General features: G+C 39.1%; 1 protein-coding gene across 1 annotated transcript; it reads left to right on the top strand.

Annotated features, from left to right (window-relative positions):
* Positions 1-323: 323 nt before the first annotated feature.
* Positions 324-13,038, top strand: LOC102234334 (long-chain-fatty-acid--CoA ligase 3-like). The gene is made up of 15 exons (XM_005795974.2): positions 324-555; positions 3,743-4,221; positions 6,025-6,202; positions 6,284-6,393; positions 6,494-6,632; positions 7,738-7,882; positions 8,073-8,196; positions 8,392-8,463; positions 8,560-8,699; positions 9,041-9,213; positions 9,308-9,382; positions 9,463-9,654; positions 9,741-9,855; positions 9,949-10,106; positions 10,541-13,038. Exons 2-15 carry the CDS (start codon positions 3,871-3,873, stop codon positions 10,696-10,698), a joined length of 2,130 nt encoding a protein of 709 aa, XP_005796031.1. The 5' UTR covers positions 324-555; positions 3,743-3,870; the 3' UTR covers positions 10,699-13,038.
* Positions 13,039-21,278: the final 8,240 nt, after the last annotated feature.

The raw sequence follows: 21,278 nt of genomic DNA, 5'->3' as shown, positions 1-21,278 counted from the left end.
AGAAATACTACATATAATGTCTGACTTTTTTCTTTATCTTTCTCACTATATAAAATAGCCTCAGTGTTAACATTATATGGACATTTTTTTATACACATATATTGATAGAATATCAAAATACGGATTAGCCTACCTGGTGAAAAACAGTTTGGAAACCTAAAGAACCGGATCTTGTTCACGAACTAATCCAAATGATCCGAATTCTTGAAAAGAACGGAACATGCTTTACGGAACTGCCAAGTAGTGACCGTGAGTAACCTCTGTTACGTTGCCGCTGCCCCAAGCACGCGCCACCTCCAAAACACCAATCATTATCGGAGAAACAGTGTGACGTCAAACTGAAGCTTCCGGGCTGCTAGCGGTAGCCCGGTAATTCATAGATTTTGCTTCTTTAATACAATTTTTTTGTCATGCTTGCTGTTGTTATTTATTGTCGAAAAATCCAACGTTTATAGTTTATGCGAATATTTTTTTTTTTATCGGAGCTGTTTTCACGAGGATACATATAACGAAGACGGTCCCGGAGCGGCTCGGGCATAGCGGTTGAGAAAAGAGGTGAGAATGTGTTTCACTCCAAGCGCGCTGCAGACGTTGGGGACGATTGTTAGCCCCTGGTTGCTCAAGAGCTCAATGCCTCGCCTCGTTTATGAGATGATAATTGTAGCTCGTGTTTTACATCTTAGATAAATATGTGTGAGTAAGCTGGTTTCAGTTCGCCAGCAGCGGGCACTGCAGCCGCTCCGGCGTGTATAGCAAGGCAGCTAATGAGTAGCTTACCTCGCGAGGAGAGCGAGTGTCCGCTAACTGCTAATCTTAGTGAATTATAGCTAACCTTATGGACATTTTAAGAGACATATGCTGGCTAAAAGTAAAAAAAAAAAAAAAGTGCATTGTAAAATACAGTGCCGCTTGTATGTATGAATGTATGTATAAAAGATAGTACGTTTAAAAGGTAATGACACAGTCATCAACAGTGCCTATATTGCATTGCAGATAATAGATGTTAATTAGCAAGTAAAAGAGTGAAAGGCTGTGATCATGTACTAGGAAAGTCAATAAACAAAAATAAAAATGTACGAACTTAAAATATAACCATTCGCTTATAGGCCTTTCATTTTGATGCGCTCACCTGTACTGTTAAGAGTGCTGCATGAACTGTAAAGGTGCACTTGTCATATTGAACGCCGTATTATATAAAAAAAATCTCAACTATATTGGTGAAATGACATGCAGGTGTGCACCGAAACACTGATATTTGATAGAAAGGTTTCTGTACCCTAGCTGATTGTATCGAGTAGTTTTGTGAGGTGGGCTCTTTTAACAAATTCATTTGCTACAAATTGCTGTAACAACCATCATCCTATCAAACGTCCATGATAGGGCTGGAAAATCTGTAATTGACATTTGCACTACTGTGTTATTTAGAAATCCTGTACTCGTTAAAGATCCACTGATAAGGCTTGTCCTGGCTGATGTTGCATCATAAATTATAGTAAACTGTAGCATCTGACCTCCTGATTCAGATTTTTTATTTTTACCTAAGTGCTATAACAACTGAAAGGGAAGAGAAAACATCGTCTGCAGTTGTCTTTGTTTTGTTTATTTCTGATAGATGTAAAAGCATTGAATTTGGAAGTGTACTTGCTGGTTATCTCTATACACAGCTGAACTCTCCAGATCACTGTCAGATGAATTGGAACATCTATATTTTTCTGTGTAAACCAGAACATCATTTTTGGAGCATGCCCTAATTTACAGAATGTCCTGTTTTACATCATAAAAAGTAAAACAGCGGAGAAGTGAAATAAATCCGTTGAATTACTAATGAAATGTTTTCTGTCATGCCATAGCCTGAAGCATCAAGAAAAGAATCAAAGAAAGCAGAGTTGGACAAAAGTGTCCTCCCAATTTCACTATACTGTATTGCACATAAGCGCTCCTTATATGCAATATTTTGTAGACTTTTATGCTTAAACATAATATTGTTCTTTGACACCAAAATGCTAAAGCTCAGGAAGAATTGCGTGATCATTGTGATGATGGAAAAGTTGGAGAACAATGAGGAAAATTTTTGATCACAATTAATATCATCATTGCAAAACTCATTGTTAATAGTGGATTTTTATATTTTCACAATGCACTCATAAGTTACATTTATTTATTTAGATATGTGCAATCTCCCTGTATGCCATTGAATGTGTGCAGCACATTTGTTTTTCATTCAAAAAAACTTCATTCCTATGTTCTTGGGTGTGACTCTGGGTCACATCAAGTAGAATTCCTAAAAGGAACTGTTGTGTCTAAAGCAGAATACCTGGTGAGTCACAGTAACCGTCCTTCTCCAAGGTACTGCCTTTATCTGAGAAAGAATGTTCTCTCTTTGTTGATGTAAAGCTAACATGGAAAAGGGTGTGTCTCCTTCCCCACCAACATCCTCAAGGTCAAATATACAACGTGCCACACATGTATTGCCAAGTCGAACCAACTGTGTCTAAGATTTTACGGCCAGGGCTGCGGATGCACCTTCACCCTCTTTGACTTTCCAAATCACAGTTGAGTTGTGTCAGTTGGCGGTGTAGCTTGAGATGCTGCAAAACAAGTGAAACACGTTTATCTTGAATACCTTTTTTTACTTGTTAAAAGGGGAAAAAAAGAGAAAGATGTACAACACTCTGAAGTTTTATACATTCTTTAAGAAACAGAACCAACTCTGTGGGAAGAAATTATGTTTTATAAATGTAAAAAAATTTAAAAATGCTAAAGATGAATTAATGGGGCACAGAGTTATACTACAGACATGTGCTTTGTTAAAGCAAAGAGTTTTGCATCTGCAGTATAACTCTGCATTGGCTGTAAGGTCAGCAAGGTGAGCTCACTGCAGAGCGGATCACAGGTGTGTGGTAACCGGTTTGGTTCTATCGTACTAAAGGAATTTCAGCTACAGATGATCATAGCGGCCCACATCTTCAGCCTGAAGTATTTCTTCATAGCACTGTGACGCTAGCGGACCGTCTGTCCTCCTGACCCTGGTTCCTCTCCCTGTAAGCTGCAGCATGAGTCACAGCACCCTCTTCTACCACAATCAGGCCTCCCAAAGCATAAACTCAAGATAGCTGAGCTGTGTCCGAGGGGATCCACAGAGTTTTGCTGTGTAGCCAAAGAACTTAGTGCAGTGTATGTTTCAGTGAATTATTCAAGACACTCGGAGAGGCTATTGTAAAGGGAGCCACTGCTTGTTCCAAGTACCGTCTTCTGGATTATTTGCTTTTTGTCTGTTTAACCTACAGAGTTTTTTCCACAGAGTGTGAAAGCAGGAACTGACTCAAAGATCGGAATTGTTTCTATTTCACATTGTAGTTCCATTTTATTTCCTTTTTCATCTGTAAAACAAAGACAATAAATAAATTAAGTTCACCACTTTAAATGACAGAAAGCTGTTTCTTATTTGACCAATTAATTTGTCCATTAAAATAGCTCAAATCTTGATTTTGGGAGTTGCAGCTTCATACTTCTGCTGTAAGATGTTTCACTGTAAGCATTGCCAGACATTCGAGTGAAATAAAAAGTGCTGACTGAGAAGCAGCCTAAGAATAGGCAGACTTGGTTTTCATTCAAGCAGGGATTTACTTACCAGGATGCAGTTACTCATATTTACTGCAATCCAATCTATAAAAAATGTGCTAGATTGATTTTTATTTCATAGAACACCTCTAAAATTTCATGTGTACCCTTTGCTTTGCAGGGTGCCTTGCTGCATGAAGTACCCACCAGCTGGACTGGCAGCACTTCAGAATACTTTGTACAGACCAGCTCAGTTTGTCATTGGCCAGAAGGGATCGACTTGTCTCCAGGACCGACTTCACTACAAAAATGAAGTTGAAGGAGGATATAAACCCCCTGCTCCTGCAGGTTTTCCGCTCTGTCGTCTGGGTCTATTCTGTCATAACCTTCCTACCCTGGTACTTCTTTTCTGGGGCCGGAACCAATTTGGAGCGAGCGCGTCGGATTAAGGCCTGCTCTATCAGCGGACACCCAGCGGGACCTTACAGGGCCATCAATAGCCGAGAAAAGCTGGTGGCATTGGTGCAGCCAGGAGTCGACACACTGGACAAAATGTTTGAGTTTGCAGCGAGGAGGTTTCCAAACAGGGACTGCCTGGGTACCAGGGAGGTGCTGAGTGAGGAGGATGAACTCCAGCCAAATGGAAAAGTCTTTAAAAAGGTGAGAGACTTACCTGCTGTTTTAAATATGGCTAGTGAGGGAAGTTTTTGTAATGCATAATAATTTGTCAACAGAGAAATTTTCAGAATTTATCTTTCTAAACCTTTCACAACAAAAACAAAACAACAGTTTTTCTTTTTACAGTGAAAAAAATCCTCTGGAAGCAGTGAGTATGGGGATGTAAACGTAAATGTAGGAGCACACGTCATTGGAGTTTGGCACCAATCATAGAATGGCTGCAGTTTCAAAACATCATAAAAGAAGAAATATTAGCTACAAACGGGCGGATTTTTAAAAGATTTTAAAGTCAGAAGAGATCTAAAGTCTGGAGATACTTTGGGTGACATAACAAACAGAGGTTTTGGTCTGCAGCACAACCATGATACACGTGCATCTGACAAGCACCTGCAGTTAGTAATGACCCAACAAGACAAAGTCACCATTTGATTTTTATAAGCTGCTAAATACATGCAGTTAGTCACATTGTTGATTTGCTACATTTTACATTGATTACATTTTGATTCAAACTTCTAGACAAAAAATTGTCCCAAGCTCTATTTAACATTTCAAAGCTGTTCCTGCATGTGTTAACATCCAGGCTTCAGGCTTCTGATCTGATCCATTTTTACTTTTGCCCATTTTATTACATTTACCTGCTTAGATAATATCATATCGTAATGAATGCAATCTAAACCAAGCGAACTCACACATAATCCATACAGTTAATTAATAAAACTTATATATGTTGCATGGAAATGTTTTAGTCTCCATAATTAGAGTTGAATAAAAGCTTTAATAGAAATTGATTATGGCCCTTGTGGAGTTGCAGTGAAATTGAAATAGGTCCTATTCTTCTTTATTTTGACTTTAATAGCACATTCCACATTCAGTGGATGTTGCTGAATATTGAAAAAAAACGTTTTAAACAAAAAAAATTCAGAGCTTCATTTAATTTATATTAGTTGTGCTGGAGATGTCATGTTAAACATGATTAAATGCCAAACCTGGGTGTCAAGAAAACTAAAACGCCAAAAATATACCAATAACAGAAATACATATATTTCTTTATTACAGAAAATGTGTCCTATGTTTAAATTAAATAATAGAATGATGATGGGATGTGCTGTGGTGGCGCAGGGGTTAAGCATGGCCCACACAAGGAGGCCTTGGTCCTCGTCGCTGCTGTCGCGGGTTTGATTCCCGGCCTGGCATCCTTTGCCGCATGTCTTCCCCCTTCTCTCATTACCCACTTTCCTGTCAATTAACTATCAAATAAAGGCCACTAGAGCCAATAAAACCTTTAAATAAATAAATAAAATAATAGAATGATTATTGACACATTGTCATAAGTGGCTGCCTAAATGTTAGCTTTTGTATTTTAGAATGTGAGTAAAGCAAAAACAGCCAAAGCACAAGTTCCAATATTGAAGCTTCATCTTAGTTGACAGCTAAATGACAAGCAATGCCCTGCAGATGGCGCTAACTGACAGCATATAAGCGTTGAGGTCTGATTTGGATCAGCATGCGTCTGTCTCAAATGCAACTGCTTATATTTAAACACATTATCTTTTTGGAGTTGGTTTTCTTTTCGGTTTGTTTCTGGTGTTAAAATCATTAAATAATACATCTTTATACGCTTAAACATCAGCTGTCAAAGTGATTGTTTTCATTCATTGTGCAATTTGCTCTCTAATAATTTCTATAAAGCTTCAAACAGATGGTATGAACGTTCTGCAGGCAGTTCTCAGTTTGTGTGTACTGTGTAATCCTGGTTGCCGAATGTAATCTTCATGTTTTCTGCAGGTGATTCTGGGGAACTACAACTGGCTCACGTATGAGGAAGCCTACAATGCAGCAAAGTGCTTTGGTAGTGGTCTGGCAGCTCTTAATCAGAAGCCTCACCATAACATTGCTATTTTCTGTGAGACCAGAGCGGAGTGGGTCATAGCAGCGCAGGCCTGCTTCATGTACAATTTCCCACGTAAGTGACTCATAGGCAGACTATGATATCTAGTGAGCAGACAATAAAAATAACCAGACTGAATGTAAATGACTTTCACAGTCGTGACACTGTATGCCACACTCGGGCCCAAAGCCATAGCTCATGGGCTGAATGAGACAGAGGTCACTCACATCATCACAAGCAAGGACTTACTTCAGAGACGCCTTAAGGTACCTTTTTTTCCTCTGTTAAGTAAATGTCATTAAGCAATGTAAACATATAAATTTGCATAATTTGGTGTTTGATTCTAAATTGAGCTTTTCTTCCCAGGCCATTTTGTGCGATGTGCCGCGGCTCCAGTATATCATCGTTGTGGACATTAAACCCACAAGCTGGTCAGACATGCCCAGAGGCATCACAGTCTACAACATGGAGGGTGTGAAGGAGCTGGGATCCAAGCCCGTTCACAGTGAGTGTCTAGTGCTGATTGAAATGTTTTTAGTTTATCCAGGACACTGAAGCACACAGATGCAGGCTTAATGCAAAGCCAGCTCACTGATATGTAATTAGAATGATGTGCCGGTGCATAAAAGAGTCATCAAATCACTTCTTACCAAACACCGCCCTGATGACAGTGTATGATTATTATGGGATAATAATCATAACGGTGCTCTGGCATCACTTCAACTATATTTGACAGAAAAATAATATGTATTTAGATGATTGAGGCAGTTTAAAATTATGAGAACAAATTGGAACAAAATCAAAGAGCTGTCCAAACATGAATCAGCTTAGTTTCAGCGTTTAGGTTTTATTTTGCTGTGTAACTTTTGCCTATGATGTCACAGTGTAGCTAAACATGGGGCAGATTTGAGATTCTCATAATATGATAACCTTGAGTAAAAATGCAATATCACAGTATTTAAAAATGTTTTGACAAATTTTGATAATGCCTTCAAAAGTATGTGAAGAACAATATTAGGTTTTGACTCTTTCCAACTGTATTCAACCCTGAGGATACTTTATATTTGTTTTAGGTAATATGTTGGTTCATGTTTGCTTTCTCTTTTATAAATGCCTATCCCTGTCGTCTTTCAAGCTCTTGCAATCACTAAGGAGAATGCAGTCTTCGCTTTTAAAAATTGTATTTAAGTTTTATTGGAAGTGCTATCTGTTCTTGATTATGTATTTGAAAAGTTAGAACTTCTCTTTTTTTTATTTGCAGCAGAACGGGGGTGGTGGCTATTTTGAATTGGATACATTTTTACCAACTTGCTTGAAGGTCTTAGAAAATTACTAAGTGTTAAATTGAACTGATTTTCCATCTGCAACAATGTACTTTTATGAATGTACATTTGATAAGATGACATTTGGTTTCCATTCGTTACTTGTATGAGTCATAAATATCATATTATGCTGTAGCATCACTCCAGGAAACCTCAAAACTATTTTATTTTGAAGATATTGCAAATAAAAACAACTGCATAATATTCTTTAGATTGTTTTAATTTGAAAGAATTTTAATTTGCCTTATATTTCCTCTCCAACCATCCCTTTCTGCTCTGCCCTTGTAGTGGACCGTAGTCAGCCGGAGTCCTCGGACATCGCTGTCATCATGTACACCAGTGGTTCCACTGGCATCCCCAAGGGTGTGATGATCTCCCATGGCAACCTCATCGCCGGCATCGCAGGCATGGCCGAGCGGATCCCTAACCTCAAGTATGCGGTTCTCAGTTTGACCGCCTTGTTTTGACACTTCCCCTCTGATTTTTCTAGTTAATTTCTTCAGAATTTCGTTCTCTTCATAACTATGACTTTCCAAGCATTTTTAGAGATGCTTATTTTTGTGATGCTCTCTTCTCCTGTACATGTAGATAGATGACAATGCTTGTTTTTGTTATCTTGGCAGTGAGACTGACACCTACATTGGCTACCTACCACTGGCCCACGTTTTAGAGCTCAGCGCAGAGCTGGTTTGCATCTCCCATGGATGTCGCATCGGATATTCCTCTCCTCAGACTCTCGCTGACCAGGTCAGTGTGCAAATGGACAAACAGATCTTCTAGCCAGTCTGTCTCTTAACACTATAATATGAGAACATGACTGCGCACATCCTAAAACCCCTTAGGATTCTTATAATTTGAAGCACAGTGAGCTCTGAGGTTGTGATAGGTGACAGACTGCAATCTGTACGATAACAGTTCACCAAAGTTGTTTCATTTTCATAGTCCTCCAAGATCAAGAAGGGCAGTAAAGGGGATACCAGCGTGCTAAAGCCGACTCTCATGGCATCTGTGCCCGTAAGACCCGTTAATCTGTCATAAAGCTTATCGAAACAGACAAAATACTGTGTGTTCAGTCACATCTGAGCTGTCGTCTGATCTCTTTGCGTGCAGGAGATCATGGATCGAATTTACAAAAATCTCATGACCAAAGTGGACGAGATGAGTAAGTTTCAGAAGACGCTCTTTGTGTTGGCTTATAACTACAAGATGGAGCAGATCTCCAAGGGCTACAGTACGCCTCTCTGTGACAGGTAATCCACATTACACCCACTTGTAGACACACAAAGCTGCCCACTGACTTGACATTTGATTCCCCTTTCACACTCGAGCATTCATTAATCTCTAGATCTTTCTGTCTAATCACAACTTAAAGGAACTTCTTCCTCCACTAATCCTTAGTAAACCAAAACTGTAGCTAGAGATAATGTATTAAAACTTATTGGGTTATGAAGTATTTTACAAATTTAAAAATACCACTTTGTGTTGGTTTATCACATAAAGTTCCAATAAAATAAATAGAATTTTGTTTTAGTGATGTGACAAAATGTTCATCATCACCTCGCTGACCTCTTTTTTTTCTCCTGCCCTGTAGAATAGTTTTCAACAGAGTACGGTCTCTGTTGGGAGGAAACACTCGAGTGCTACTCTCTGGTGGAGCTCCACTCTCTGCGGCAACGCAGCGCTTCATGAATGTCTGCATGTGCTGCCCGGTGGGACAAGGCTACGGCCTGACAGAGACATGTGGCGCTGGCACCATCAGTGAGAGTAAGGATGTCGGAAAATAGCGAATGAGGGTTTTCTCAATATACTTATGAATTTTAGATTAAATTGAATTTGTTTTTGTTTGTTTTTTTTCCAGTGTGGGATTACAGTACAGGACGGGTTGGCGCTCCACTGGTTTGCTCAGAGATCACTCTGAAGGACTGGGAAGAGGGTAAGGAAACTCGTAGCAAAGCAACAAGTCCAGAGGTCATGTTGGAAAAAACGTCAGTGACAAGATTGGTGGTTGTTTAGGTGGCTATCACAGCACTGACAAGCCCAACCCAAGGGGGGAAATTTTGATTGGAGGTCCAAATGTAACAATGGGTTACTACAAAAGTGAAGGCAGGAACCATGAAGACTTCTTCGTGGATGCGAAGGGCCAGAGATGGTTCTGTACGGGAGACATCGGAGAATTCCATCCTGATGGATGCCTGAAGATTATCGGTAAAGACGCAAACTGCTCTGTTTGTTCACACAATGAAAAAAGCTAAGCCTCTCATCATCTCTTTGTGTTTTTTTTTTTTCTGCAGACCGTAAGAAAGACTTGGTGAAACTCCAGGCAGGCGAATATGTCTCTCTCGGAAAAGTAGAAGCGGTTTTGAAGAACTGCCCACTCATAGACAATATCTGTGCCTACGCTAACAGGTATCATCCTGCACCTGTTTCCTCTTAGGCATTGTCCCCTGCTCTGTCAGAACATTAAAAAAAATGTTCTATGATGTTTTTTGTTGTTTTCAGTGAAGAGTCATATGTGATCAGCTTTGTGGTTCCCAACCACAAATACCTCATGGCATTGGCGGAGCAGGTTCAAATAAAGGGCACGTGGGAAGAGCTCTGCAACAATCCCAAGATGGAGAAGGAGGTTCTCCGCATCATTACTGAGGCGGCCGTCTCAGGTAGTTAGGAAAAGGCTTAAAACTATGGAATTTATTATGGGAAGAAGTAAAAATGTGGGGAAAGCAATTATTTCAGAATTTTATACTGTTTCCTGTCAGCATTGATTTTATGATTGATCATATTTATATTATATTGTGTACAGCACAGTGGGTGATTAAAATGCTCTATAAATAAATTTGTGATGATATTGTGTAATAAAAATCTAAATTTTTCTTACTAATCCACCAGTGTATCTGTAAACACAGAGTTACAGAAACAGATTGAGACCTTTGTAAATATCAGTCTGGAGAACTATGAAATTTCAACTTGGAAAATGTGTAGAAACCATAATTAACAGCTAATGATAACTTTTAAATATGTTTTGATAGCTTTGAACTTCTGGCCACTAATGTATTTGTCAGGCTGATCTGTGATTCTGCTCTCTTCCAATTAGGAAAACTGGAAAAGTTCGAGATTCCCAAAAAAATCCGCCTGAGTTCCGAGCCATGGACACCGGAGACCGGCTTGGTCACCGACGCATTCAAATTGAAACGCAAGGAGCTCAAAACACACTACCAAGAGGACATTGAGAGGATGTATGGTGGGAAATAAAAGAGTAGATACACCCCAAATGACCGCCTCATGAGGATTTACATGGATGACACTCACATAAATACAGACACACGGACTTGTTCGCCTCCTCTTCAGCTTCTCTGTCACCATCTTCGATCAAACGAGGCAGAAAAGTCTGGAGTCAGGTTCGCATCTTTAGGTCGAGAGCAAGAGGCCGATCCCACCAGCCAGACCCGCTGCAACGCACCAACAATTCCACTTTCCACCGATCAAAAACCCATCGAGTTGCCATGGCGACCACATGAAGTCAGACCTTTGCATGACTCAAAGTATAAAGAATGTCATGCTGGACGTTTGTACATCCATGTCTGTCTCGCTTCTCTTCTCCCCACCACGCGTTCTGGAACATTCCACCTCTACGGCTCGGTTTGCTAACATGCGGCGCAGATATCCGGCAGGGACGTGCGATCCCTCTTAAGACTCTGAGGAACATTCAGGTTGGGATATTTGCAGGGATCATTATTGTCTTCAATATTGTTTTTTTTTTTTTCTTTTGTGTGTTTTACAATGTTTCTTCTATGTTTGGTTTGTCTGCATTGGAATCCATGTGTGCGGTGAATAACTGTTGCGAAGCCATGAGAGATTTTACATTAAGACATTGGAAAATACGTTTTCTTGTTACTTGTATTATTCAGATGGGTTTACTGTTTTTATATGCTTAAGTTGTATTTTCTACCTGTTCATGCTCATTGTGTGTTTTCATTCCATTTTTAAGGTCATTTTTTCCTTTTTGTTTTTGTCAGGAGTCCCAAAGTTTTCTCATTTGAGTGCATGTTTACTCACTTGTCTCTTTTATCCCTGCTCCCAAATATTACAGCATCAATGGGGAAAGGTGTCCTTTGAGACAATGCATGGGTTGGGATTTGCTCCAAAATGACCTGCCTCATCTGCCCTGAATTCCTCCAGTCATAATTAATGCACCATATGGATATACTCCAAGGGAACTTAGCTTAGTAGAATGGTTTGAAGTAGATTTAGTCTTTTTTTTTTGGCTCAGTTGTATGTTAATCTTATTAACCATAGGTCTTACTGTTACTTCTCTCAGTTTTTAAATGGAATAATGAAATACAAAAATGAATGTGCAATATTTATACTCAATGTTAAAGTATGTAAGAAGGAAGAAAATGCACAGCTGACAGCTTTGTTTTTTTGTTTTTTTTTTTGTGGTGTATTCGACACTAAGCTTTGTTTAGGGTGAAGGCTTTGTAGAGGATGGTAGAGAGACACTGATAGGGGAGTTTAGATGTAGCCTGTGCTGAAAATATTCATTAAAACTGCATGATGGAAGATGCACGACTGTACCAAAAGAAAAAAAAAAATCGCACTCCATTCAGGCCACTGAAGAAGAAATGCTTTATGAACACACTCCATGTTAGAGTAAATAGGAAAAGCTCAAACTGAGATTTCTGTATATTTAGACTGGTTTGTGTGTATAATAACTGTATGTGTAATGTACATAAAAGGATTCTGTAACCTGCCATTTATTTGAATCCATGTAATAAATAGCTCCAACAGTAGGCTGTCAGATAGACGGTGATGTTTAATATTACATATTACAAGTGACTTTCTTCCTTCAGTATTATGTGTTTATAGACTGAAGATGAGAATGTTAGCTCAGTGCTGTAATGTAAGGACACTTTTTCTGAATGCAATCTCTTGCTTTCTGGTACTTAAAGCATCCTGCATTGGTAAAGGTACAGTCAGGTAGCCTAGCTCCACCTCTTTTAGCTCGAAAAGGTTTAGATCGTAAGAACCTCGCCCGTGTCTTCCCTTTTTTTGTTTTTATATGAACATAAAATGCTCCTTCCTCTGCTCTCTGATGTTTCAGTGAAGAGTCCCTTACTCTGCTGTTTGCTGATTTTTTTCTTTTTGCCCGGCTAGAGGTGGCTTGTTGCCTTCTGACAAAAAAAAAAAAAACAAAAACAAACATGAGATATCTTCAGGGGTTCTTTAGAATGTGAAGCGCTCCATGCTTATTGTTGATATCGCACACACTCCGTATACCTGCCCTCACCGGCGAGGCGGAGGCAGCAGATGGTGCAGAGACAAAATCTAATGTTTATTTTTCACTTGCTTTGTAAAAAGGCTCAAGAGGGGCTCTGATATCTAAACTGCATTAAATACTACCAATAACTGTACAGTCTGTAAAGCCTCCTGTAAATGTATTTAATGATTTCTGTTATTGACCGGTTTTGAGGGTCTCCGTTTCCTCTTTGTTTTTGTGTGATGAAGCTGAGCTACTGCAAGCGTATCCTTTCTTATTTATTTGTGATTTGGCCTTGGCAATACTGTAATGGAAATAAAGAAGTTTGTATTGTTGATCCTTCTGTTCTTGGCGTGTTGAGTGTCTGAGAGACAAGCAACTTGATTGGAATCACCCTGAAACTATAGTTTCTATGGTAACGAAGGCCAGTGTGCCTGTCTGAGTGAATGTGGTTGGTGAAAGGCAGCGCGGCGCCCCGACGCACACAGAACACACAGTTCCTGGAGTCAGAAATGTAGCGTTTGTAAACATAAGATTTCTTTTTCTGTTTTCAGTGTTTGATGACAGATCTGTGCTCCCACCTCATTTGTTGAAGGAAGAAGATTGTTGTTGTTGCAAGAAAGCAGACTCTCACTTATCTATCCCATAATTACGTCATTAAACGATCAATTAGCAAAGAAACGTACATGTTTCTGTTTCTTCGGACCAGACTAGATCATTAATTAATAAACAAATTACAGATTTGTCTCAATTTTTTTTTTACTTATTTGAGTAATTCACTTCACAAAAGTAAACATGTTACAAAGATTCGTTACACATAAAGTCATATTTAAAAAGCTTATTTCTATTAATCATGGCCTTAATTATCACAATTATCAAAATCTGATAATTTGGTGTCCCTCCCCTCTTTCTCCATACAATATTCCATGGATTCTCTATGAGGGTTGGGTCTGCCCAGCTTCTGGTCGATTTTGCACAATAACACCAGCTTTTGATATCTCTGGCAATGTGTGCCAAGTCCTGCTGGAAAACTGAAACAACGTCTTCACCAAGGTTGTGAGCAGAGGGAAGCATGACGTGCAATTAAAACGTTCCAGTGGATGACTGCACTGACTTTGGACTTGAGAAACCCAGCGGACCAACAGGTAAGACTCCTCTGATGTTGTCATGTTGTCTCTGGATCAGGAATGCAACAGCCGTAGTTCATGTCTGTGTGATGTGGCTCTTGAAACACTGACTCCAGTAATAAATTTGAATCCCTCCGCCCCCCACTCTCTTGAAACAGCCTTTCTTCTTTTCTCTGAAGTTTGTAGTTATTTCCATTGCCTGTGCACTATTTTCTAGTAAAATGTTTTCCTTAGCCTCCACTTTTCATTAACTTGTTTGGATAGAGCACTCTGTGAACAACCAGCTTCTCCACCTTTTTTGCTAACCCACAATGTTGGCGTATCAGTGACACCTACAGCATTAAATAACGTTGTATTTTATTGAGGTAAGCTTCCTGCTATTTTTTATTTTATTTTTCAATTGAGGTGGTATGTTTTGGCTCCATTTTTCATTTGAAATAAAAGGCGGTCTAGAAGACCACACAGTCAGGCAATCCTTCCCACTCTGTTCTGCCATTTCATCCCTCCATCCATTTCCTCTGGGACGAGTGAGTGAGTCATAGGCATAATGCTCCCTTCATTAGTCCACTGATACTGATGCACACATGTACAGAGAAGAAATGGCTCTGCCACAACAACAACAACAACACAGAAAATCAGGAAGGATGTCTTCCAGATTGTTTGAATAAAGATTGTTGTTTCTATTTTTGTATTGTTTCTGTCTTCCTTTTTTTTCCACTGGCATGCTGTTCCGTCTTTTTTTTCCCTCCTCCTGCTGCTGCTTCGCTTGGCTCCCTCTTCCTGTCTACTTATGACTCAGAAGTGCGGAAAAAAAAAATAAATAAATAAAACTTTTATCTTTATGTTCTGCTCACACACACTCCTGGGTTAGCCGGAGACATATTGGCGTTTACCCAGGGATGAGCAGGGCTGACGCTGGACTGCTTCATAACTCTGGAGAGGTGGTGGGTGGTGCCCGGAGAAGAAGTGAGAATAATTGCATTTCAGGCTGAAAAATGGCGATAATGCAAGGATGGAGCTGAGATGTGGAAAGAAATAAAGAAGATGTTTGAGGAAGTATATATAGTTTGTAACCTTTCAAACATAACGCCTCATTATTTCCCAGTGGATCTGTAAAAAATCTGCTTGCATCCAAGGTTTTTAATTAGTTTTATTTTGTTTTATGCCACATGTGTGCTTTTATATCTCCTTCTGTTTTATCTTTTGTTTTATGTCTTATATTTTGTAAAGCACTTTGTGATTTCTGTCCTAGAACAGGTTCTATATAAACAAAGTTTACTTACTATGTGAACTGTATAGGACTACATTTCCCACTATTTGGACATGCACAACATCAGCATTCATTGTGTTTTGAGGGTGTTATCTCTAACCCTTCAGGCCACTTATAATGTGTTAGGACTTCAAAGCTGCAGCTGAACAAGACTTCTAGAAATCAATATTTTCTAGGAAGAAACAAGCGCCATCTTTGAGCACAGAGCACTGCAACATCTAAAAAACAAATCAAGAAAATCAGCACAACTGTGTAGCACGGTGGTAGTAATTAAACTAAGACTAAAATCTTTCACAAATGGAGGTCCATACAAGGTCACAAACCCAGATGAATGGTATTATTTTTACAAAAATATGAGGAACGAATAGAGACATATTAAACATGGTAACTTTAAGAAGTTAAAACGTAACTCTAGACATTAGTGAATAATTTATTGCAGGAAGAAAAGTACATAGAGTATGACTCAGACTCAGGATCTACTTCTCAAGAAGAAAGCTTTGATGTAAAAAACAGATAAAATGTAAAATAGAAGCCATGAAAATAACCAAGTGAGCACCTGTGCCCCCTGTATAATGGCGCCCTGGGCAGTGAGCCAGGCTGTCACTACTACCAATAAAAAAAAAAGATGCGAATGACTCTACTTTCACTTTTATAGAAATACGTTTTGCATGTTTTAACTCATATTTTTCACACACAAAATATTGATGCAATATTTTCATGCTGTCACATTCTTTTCATGCAATACGCTCTTGTTCATTAAATCTGGTGGTCGTTGTTTTACCAGCTCATCCTTTGCTTTGATTGTGAAGTCACTTGCAGTTGACAGTTGAAATACTTCCAGTACTATACACCTGGATCATTTTCCACATTGAACTAGCTGGAGAAAACATTTGTGTCCTGTTTCTTTCTTCATGTTTATTTCTCCCTCGTTTTTTGATGGTTTATAATGAGGAAATAATACATCGTTAAAATGAGATGTGTAAAACTCAGTTAAAGAGACTTTTATATGTGTTGCTGTTGATACATTGATTATTTTTTTCTATACTTGAGGCATTTCAGAGCTAAAGGAAGAAAGTCACTTCACACATTTTGAATTACCTGCAGTGACTTTGATGCTCTTTTTCGGTTGACAGTGTTTTTGACTTTCAGCTCTCCTGCTGATTCTGTTTTTTTGGTGTCTGTGTCGGTAATGTGTCAGTACGACCTTTGGCTGCACCATGCCAGGCACTGGGCTCTGCTTCACTCAGCATGGATTTATCATGATGCAAAGGCCAAATTAGAGATGGTAAAAAGTGTGAGGGCTGGTAATGAGCTGAGAGTTCTGGGGAGGGTAGGCTGGGAGGCTGAGGGTGGCAAGGCACAGAGAGATAGGCAACTGATACGTCGGGGCGATGACTCACCGATGCTGGGTATTTATAGCATCAGTCAGGAGGAGAGGAGGGAGGAAGGGAAGGGAAAGGAAGGGAGGGTAGGAACAGGGATGGAGAAGCGAGGGGTCACTATGTTTTTTGGAGGCAGCTTCACAACAAAGAGCAGTTTAAAGAGAAACCAAAGAGATAAAAATGACAGAAAAGAAAGAGGTGGGAGAGACAAAACAGAAGAGAAGACGAAGGGGGGGGGGATAAGGGAAAGGAGCGGCGTAAGGGTTGGTGACCGCGACTGATGGAGAGATGAGAGGATTAACTGTGATGAAAAAGTGGGTAGGAGGGGTGGGGGACAAAAATAGAAAGCCTTTTCAAATTTCACACATTAACTCAAACCATGTTTTGGCTCAGTGCGGTGACAACATCCTGTCAATGTGCTGCAGCAAGAACAGGATGTTGCCTTTAGCTGAATAACAATAATAATAATCATAATAATAATAATAATAACAAAACTGTTTCTGGTATATTAGCATCCACACATATTGACTCATTCACGTTTAAAAGAAAGAGAAAAAAAAGCCCACGCCTCTGTGCAGCCTCTTATTGAGCACATATATACACAGTCTGCATAGGAGGACAGGAAAAGGTGGCACTCTTTAATGAGCCTAAAACTCATTGCTGTTGCCTAGACACTGCGCACTTCCAGAAATGTTCAGCCAATTAGTGAGGCAAAAACAGACATCTTCCAAATATTTATGCTGTAAACAGGTGCTTTATTAGTGTGCGCGAGGTTATTAAATCAGACTAAACTTTCCTGTATTCCTCGGTCTTAGCAACAGAGGGTTTCAGTTTCTGGTTCTTTAAGATTTCTTTATGTTTCTTTCTCGGCTCTCTTCATTGACTTCATCAATAAACACATTCTGCCCTGGTTTCCAGTGACGTCAGCCAGTGCGTCAAGCTGCGTCCTTTTACCAGAGAGACTGCTCAAATCAGTTCACATGTGCTCACACACACATGCATGAGAACAAAGCAGGACTTAAACGGACGTGGGACGATTCAAAGGATTCACAGCCATCGTCAAGGAGGGAAATAATATAAAACAAAAAAGCAAATAAAAAAAAACCAAAGCTCTTGAAACGCTTGGTGAATGGACTGGACTTTTATCATCAGTATCTTATCTGGCTCGTCTGCTGCATTTCATCCACTTATCCCTGGTTGCACAAATATGAACAAATATGAATTAGCTGAGCAAACACACACCCATACACGCCCCCACATGCACACACACACACACACTCACACAACAAACAAACATGTATTCCCATAAAAATAACTCAGTTATGCAAGATGCAAAACCAATGGTGAGTCTGGGGTTAGGAACTAATGCTTTATTAGCCTAATGGCTTTCAAACTCATTCTGGCATGTCCTCCTACAGATGGAGGGAAATTTAATTACAATATTTATTTAGAGCCGTTTATCAAACAAATAGACTAAAAAGGATTTTCATTCATTAAAAGGAGCTTGTGTTTGATCAATTCATTACTTTTGCCATTTTTTTCTCTATTTTTTTCCATGGACCTGTTGCAGTGATAATAACCGAGTTGTGACTGATCATTTGCTGAGCTTTTACTCCATATTTTGCATTTATTCATAGTTTCTCCTACGCTTACGAGTTCAGAGTTTTGCATTACCAGAAATTGCCTCTGTAAATTGTCATTTAACTCAAATGACAATGACTAACCAAATTGACAGGAGTAAAAAAGCCAACTAGTTATGCAATAGTTTTATCATAAAAAAGATTTAAGAAGTAACGGGGAACGAAGATGATGGGCTTTAGCTTTGTGTTGAAACAACAGGGCTAAGATTGAAAAAGAAAGAGGAAACAAAGCATAAAAAGGGAGGTGTTCGTGACTCACTAAAAATTCCCTGGCAGCTTCAGTGCAAAGCTGCAAAATGATAGTCTGCTTTAGGGTTACCGATGTGAGCACCCATTTTGTTGGGATTTTATGTGGATCACTATCACCAACTAGTCATAGTTGGTGATAGTTGCGTAGTCCAATTGGTTTCCTCTACAGTAGAGGAAGCCAAAATCTTTTCAAAGATGATTTTCAAAATCTTTTACAAATAGTCTGAAATGTGCCCGAGTAGCATTTATATGTACTCAGGCAGCCCATGTAAAAATTTTGAATAACCACATTCAAAGCGGCTACAGCTGCAAGTTTGTTGGTTTACCAGCTTTGCACAGCAGGAAACTGAAAGGTTTCAGCAGGAAGATGAAAAGCAGGAAACTGCTGAAACCTTCTTTGCAGAGCAGCTCCCGCTCAGTCAAATCCAATGGAGTGCATCTCTCACAATCAAGTCTTTCCGCATATTTTCAATTGGATTTGGTTGTAGACTTTGACTGGACCATTTTAAAACATGAACATGCTTTGATCTAAAGACACTCAATTGTAAATCTGGCTGTAATTTTGGGTTGTACTTCAGTTCGGTCTCAAATTATTTGCTGCTAACAGTTTTGTTTTTTTCCCCAATATTGGTCATCTTCTCATCAACTCTTACCAGCCTTCCTTTCCCTTCTAATCAGATTACAGTCTTCCATATGTTTATGGTGTCTACTACACGGCTTATGGTAAACCTTTCCTTCAGTAGCAGTTGTTTTTTACCCTCCAACGTTACAATGGGACTCTTGGCTGCTTCTTTGATTAATGCCCTCCTTGGGCAGCATGTCAGTTTATGTGGACATTTTTACTTTGTAGATACAATATTTAAGAGGTATGAATACTTTGGCTAGAAAAAAGCTTCTCTAGTTGGTAAATAAGAGTGAGGTAATAGCAAAAACTGTAGTTCATTCGCAGTTTTAAAGATTTTACATGTAAAGGATTTGACAGCTAATGGCAGGAAACTGCATTTTGGAAAAATGCGACTATTTTTTCAAAATTTTCTTGACAGAAGAAGTTTAATTTTTGCAGTGCAATCCAATTAAAACAAAGATTTTAGGGACAAGTTTTATTCAAAATCGCAGGATATATCTCGCCAAAAATAACTCGGTGAAAAGCCTACAAGATGTGTTGGGCGAATAGGTATTGTGGGCAAAACAGAAGAACGCAACCGTCTACCCCCACAACCATTTTACATACACACATATAGTGTGTGTATATAAACACACACTACACACATCCTGTATAGAGTGCATGCCAAAAAGCTGGAGCGTGACTTGGCACAAAGAAAAAGAGGATTGCAGTAATAACTGCAGGGTAAAAATTCCTGCGCACCATTTATGTTTTCAAATCACTTTTAGTTGAGATCAAGTTGCCAAGAAACTAGACAGGATTCCTGGTACTACAAAACACTGGCCAGGAAATGTCTGGCACAGTAATCCTGTGAAATCAGTCACAGTTCTTCAGTGACGCTGATTGAACAAACAAGATTTAACTCGTTAGTTTTTAGAGCTCCTGGATCTATGAAGGGAAATAATTTTTGTCAAACAGAGAAGCAGGATAAATTTACTTTTGAATATCAGTAAAAGAAAAATAATGATTTGATTATCTTAAACAAAAGACAAGCTGATTACTCTTAATAAAAAGTAATGGAAGCTCAGTAGTAGCAGACTAATCTAATTATTAGACTTTGAATCCATTAGGCAGAACTTCAGCTGCATTATTGCATGGACGATGTCAAGTTTTGTAGTTCCTTCAGTCTACTCCTTTGTGCTAATGGCTCAGCCAACACATTGTGGCTCTAATCACTTCCGTCTTTACACCTGAACCACTTTCTTCGTGAAGACAAGGACCATGCATTTGCTGCTGTAATTGGCACATTCAAAGGGAGGGGCTGGGTGGTAAAGAAAAAAAAAAGCAATGAACACAAGCCTTAGGGGAAAGGGACTGGATTTATAAAAAGTGAAGACTCTAATGAAGGAGACAAGGACACCAACCTGGGGGAAGGAGATGAAGCTGGAGGTAGCTGATAAGCTTTGAGGCAGCGTCACCATGGAGACATTGGCTGCAAGGAAGCCTTGACAACGGGTGTGCCAAGCTTCATGCTCTCGTGGGTCGAAGAAGAGGTGAGATTGTTGGTGGGTGGCCTTTTTTCCCCCCCTCCCTGTCGCATGGTGATTTATTCTTTTTAGCCTTTTGTATTTACATGACTTTATGAAATGTTATTGTATTTGCAGCCACATAAGTCAAGATGAAATGCTGGGACGAAATGCTGCAGTGTTTTCAACTCCTCAACTTCTGTATGACTCACTGGTCCTTGAGATGATTTTGAAGCTTCAAAGCCACACAGAGGAACAAATAGCACAGTTTCATGAGTGTGTTTGGATTGGATAAGCATCTGGTTTGACGCATGTCTTTTGTGTTTATCCTCTTCCCCCCTAGAAAAGATTGGCATGTAGGCAAATAGAGCGGCATACTTGATATGCTGCAGATACACAGTGATCTGTGAGATATTATTTGATTTACTGATGAATGGTTTAAGCATATGAAGGATTATTGAAATGTGATGTAAGAGAGAAAATTAAATATTTTAAAATTGATATAAGCAATATAATTTAGCAAATAAAATGAAGAAAATATTTTTTAATTTTTTCTATAAAATGTAATTGAAAATTTGTTATAGGCTGATGACACTCGCATTTTAAAGGAAGGGGGTATCGTGCCCCACTTTTTTAAATGTATACATGAGATTGCATTGTTATATAATATGTCTTCTTTGTAAAGCTTTTTATAAATGGAGTGGAGGTTGCAGCATGTATTTGTTGCTCTTTGATTAATTTAGTTACAGCAAAAAGAAAAGAGCATGAAAGAGAGAG

The sequence above is a fragment of the Xiphophorus maculatus genome, chromosome 6, assembly GCF_002775205.1.
Source record: "Xiphophorus maculatus strain JP 163 A chromosome 6, X_maculatus-5.0-male, whole genome shotgun sequence".
Classification (NCBI taxonomy): Eukaryota; Metazoa; Chordata; class Actinopteri; order Cyprinodontiformes; family Poeciliidae; genus Xiphophorus; species Xiphophorus maculatus.
This window is presented reverse-complemented; position numbering and strand designations above follow the sequence as displayed.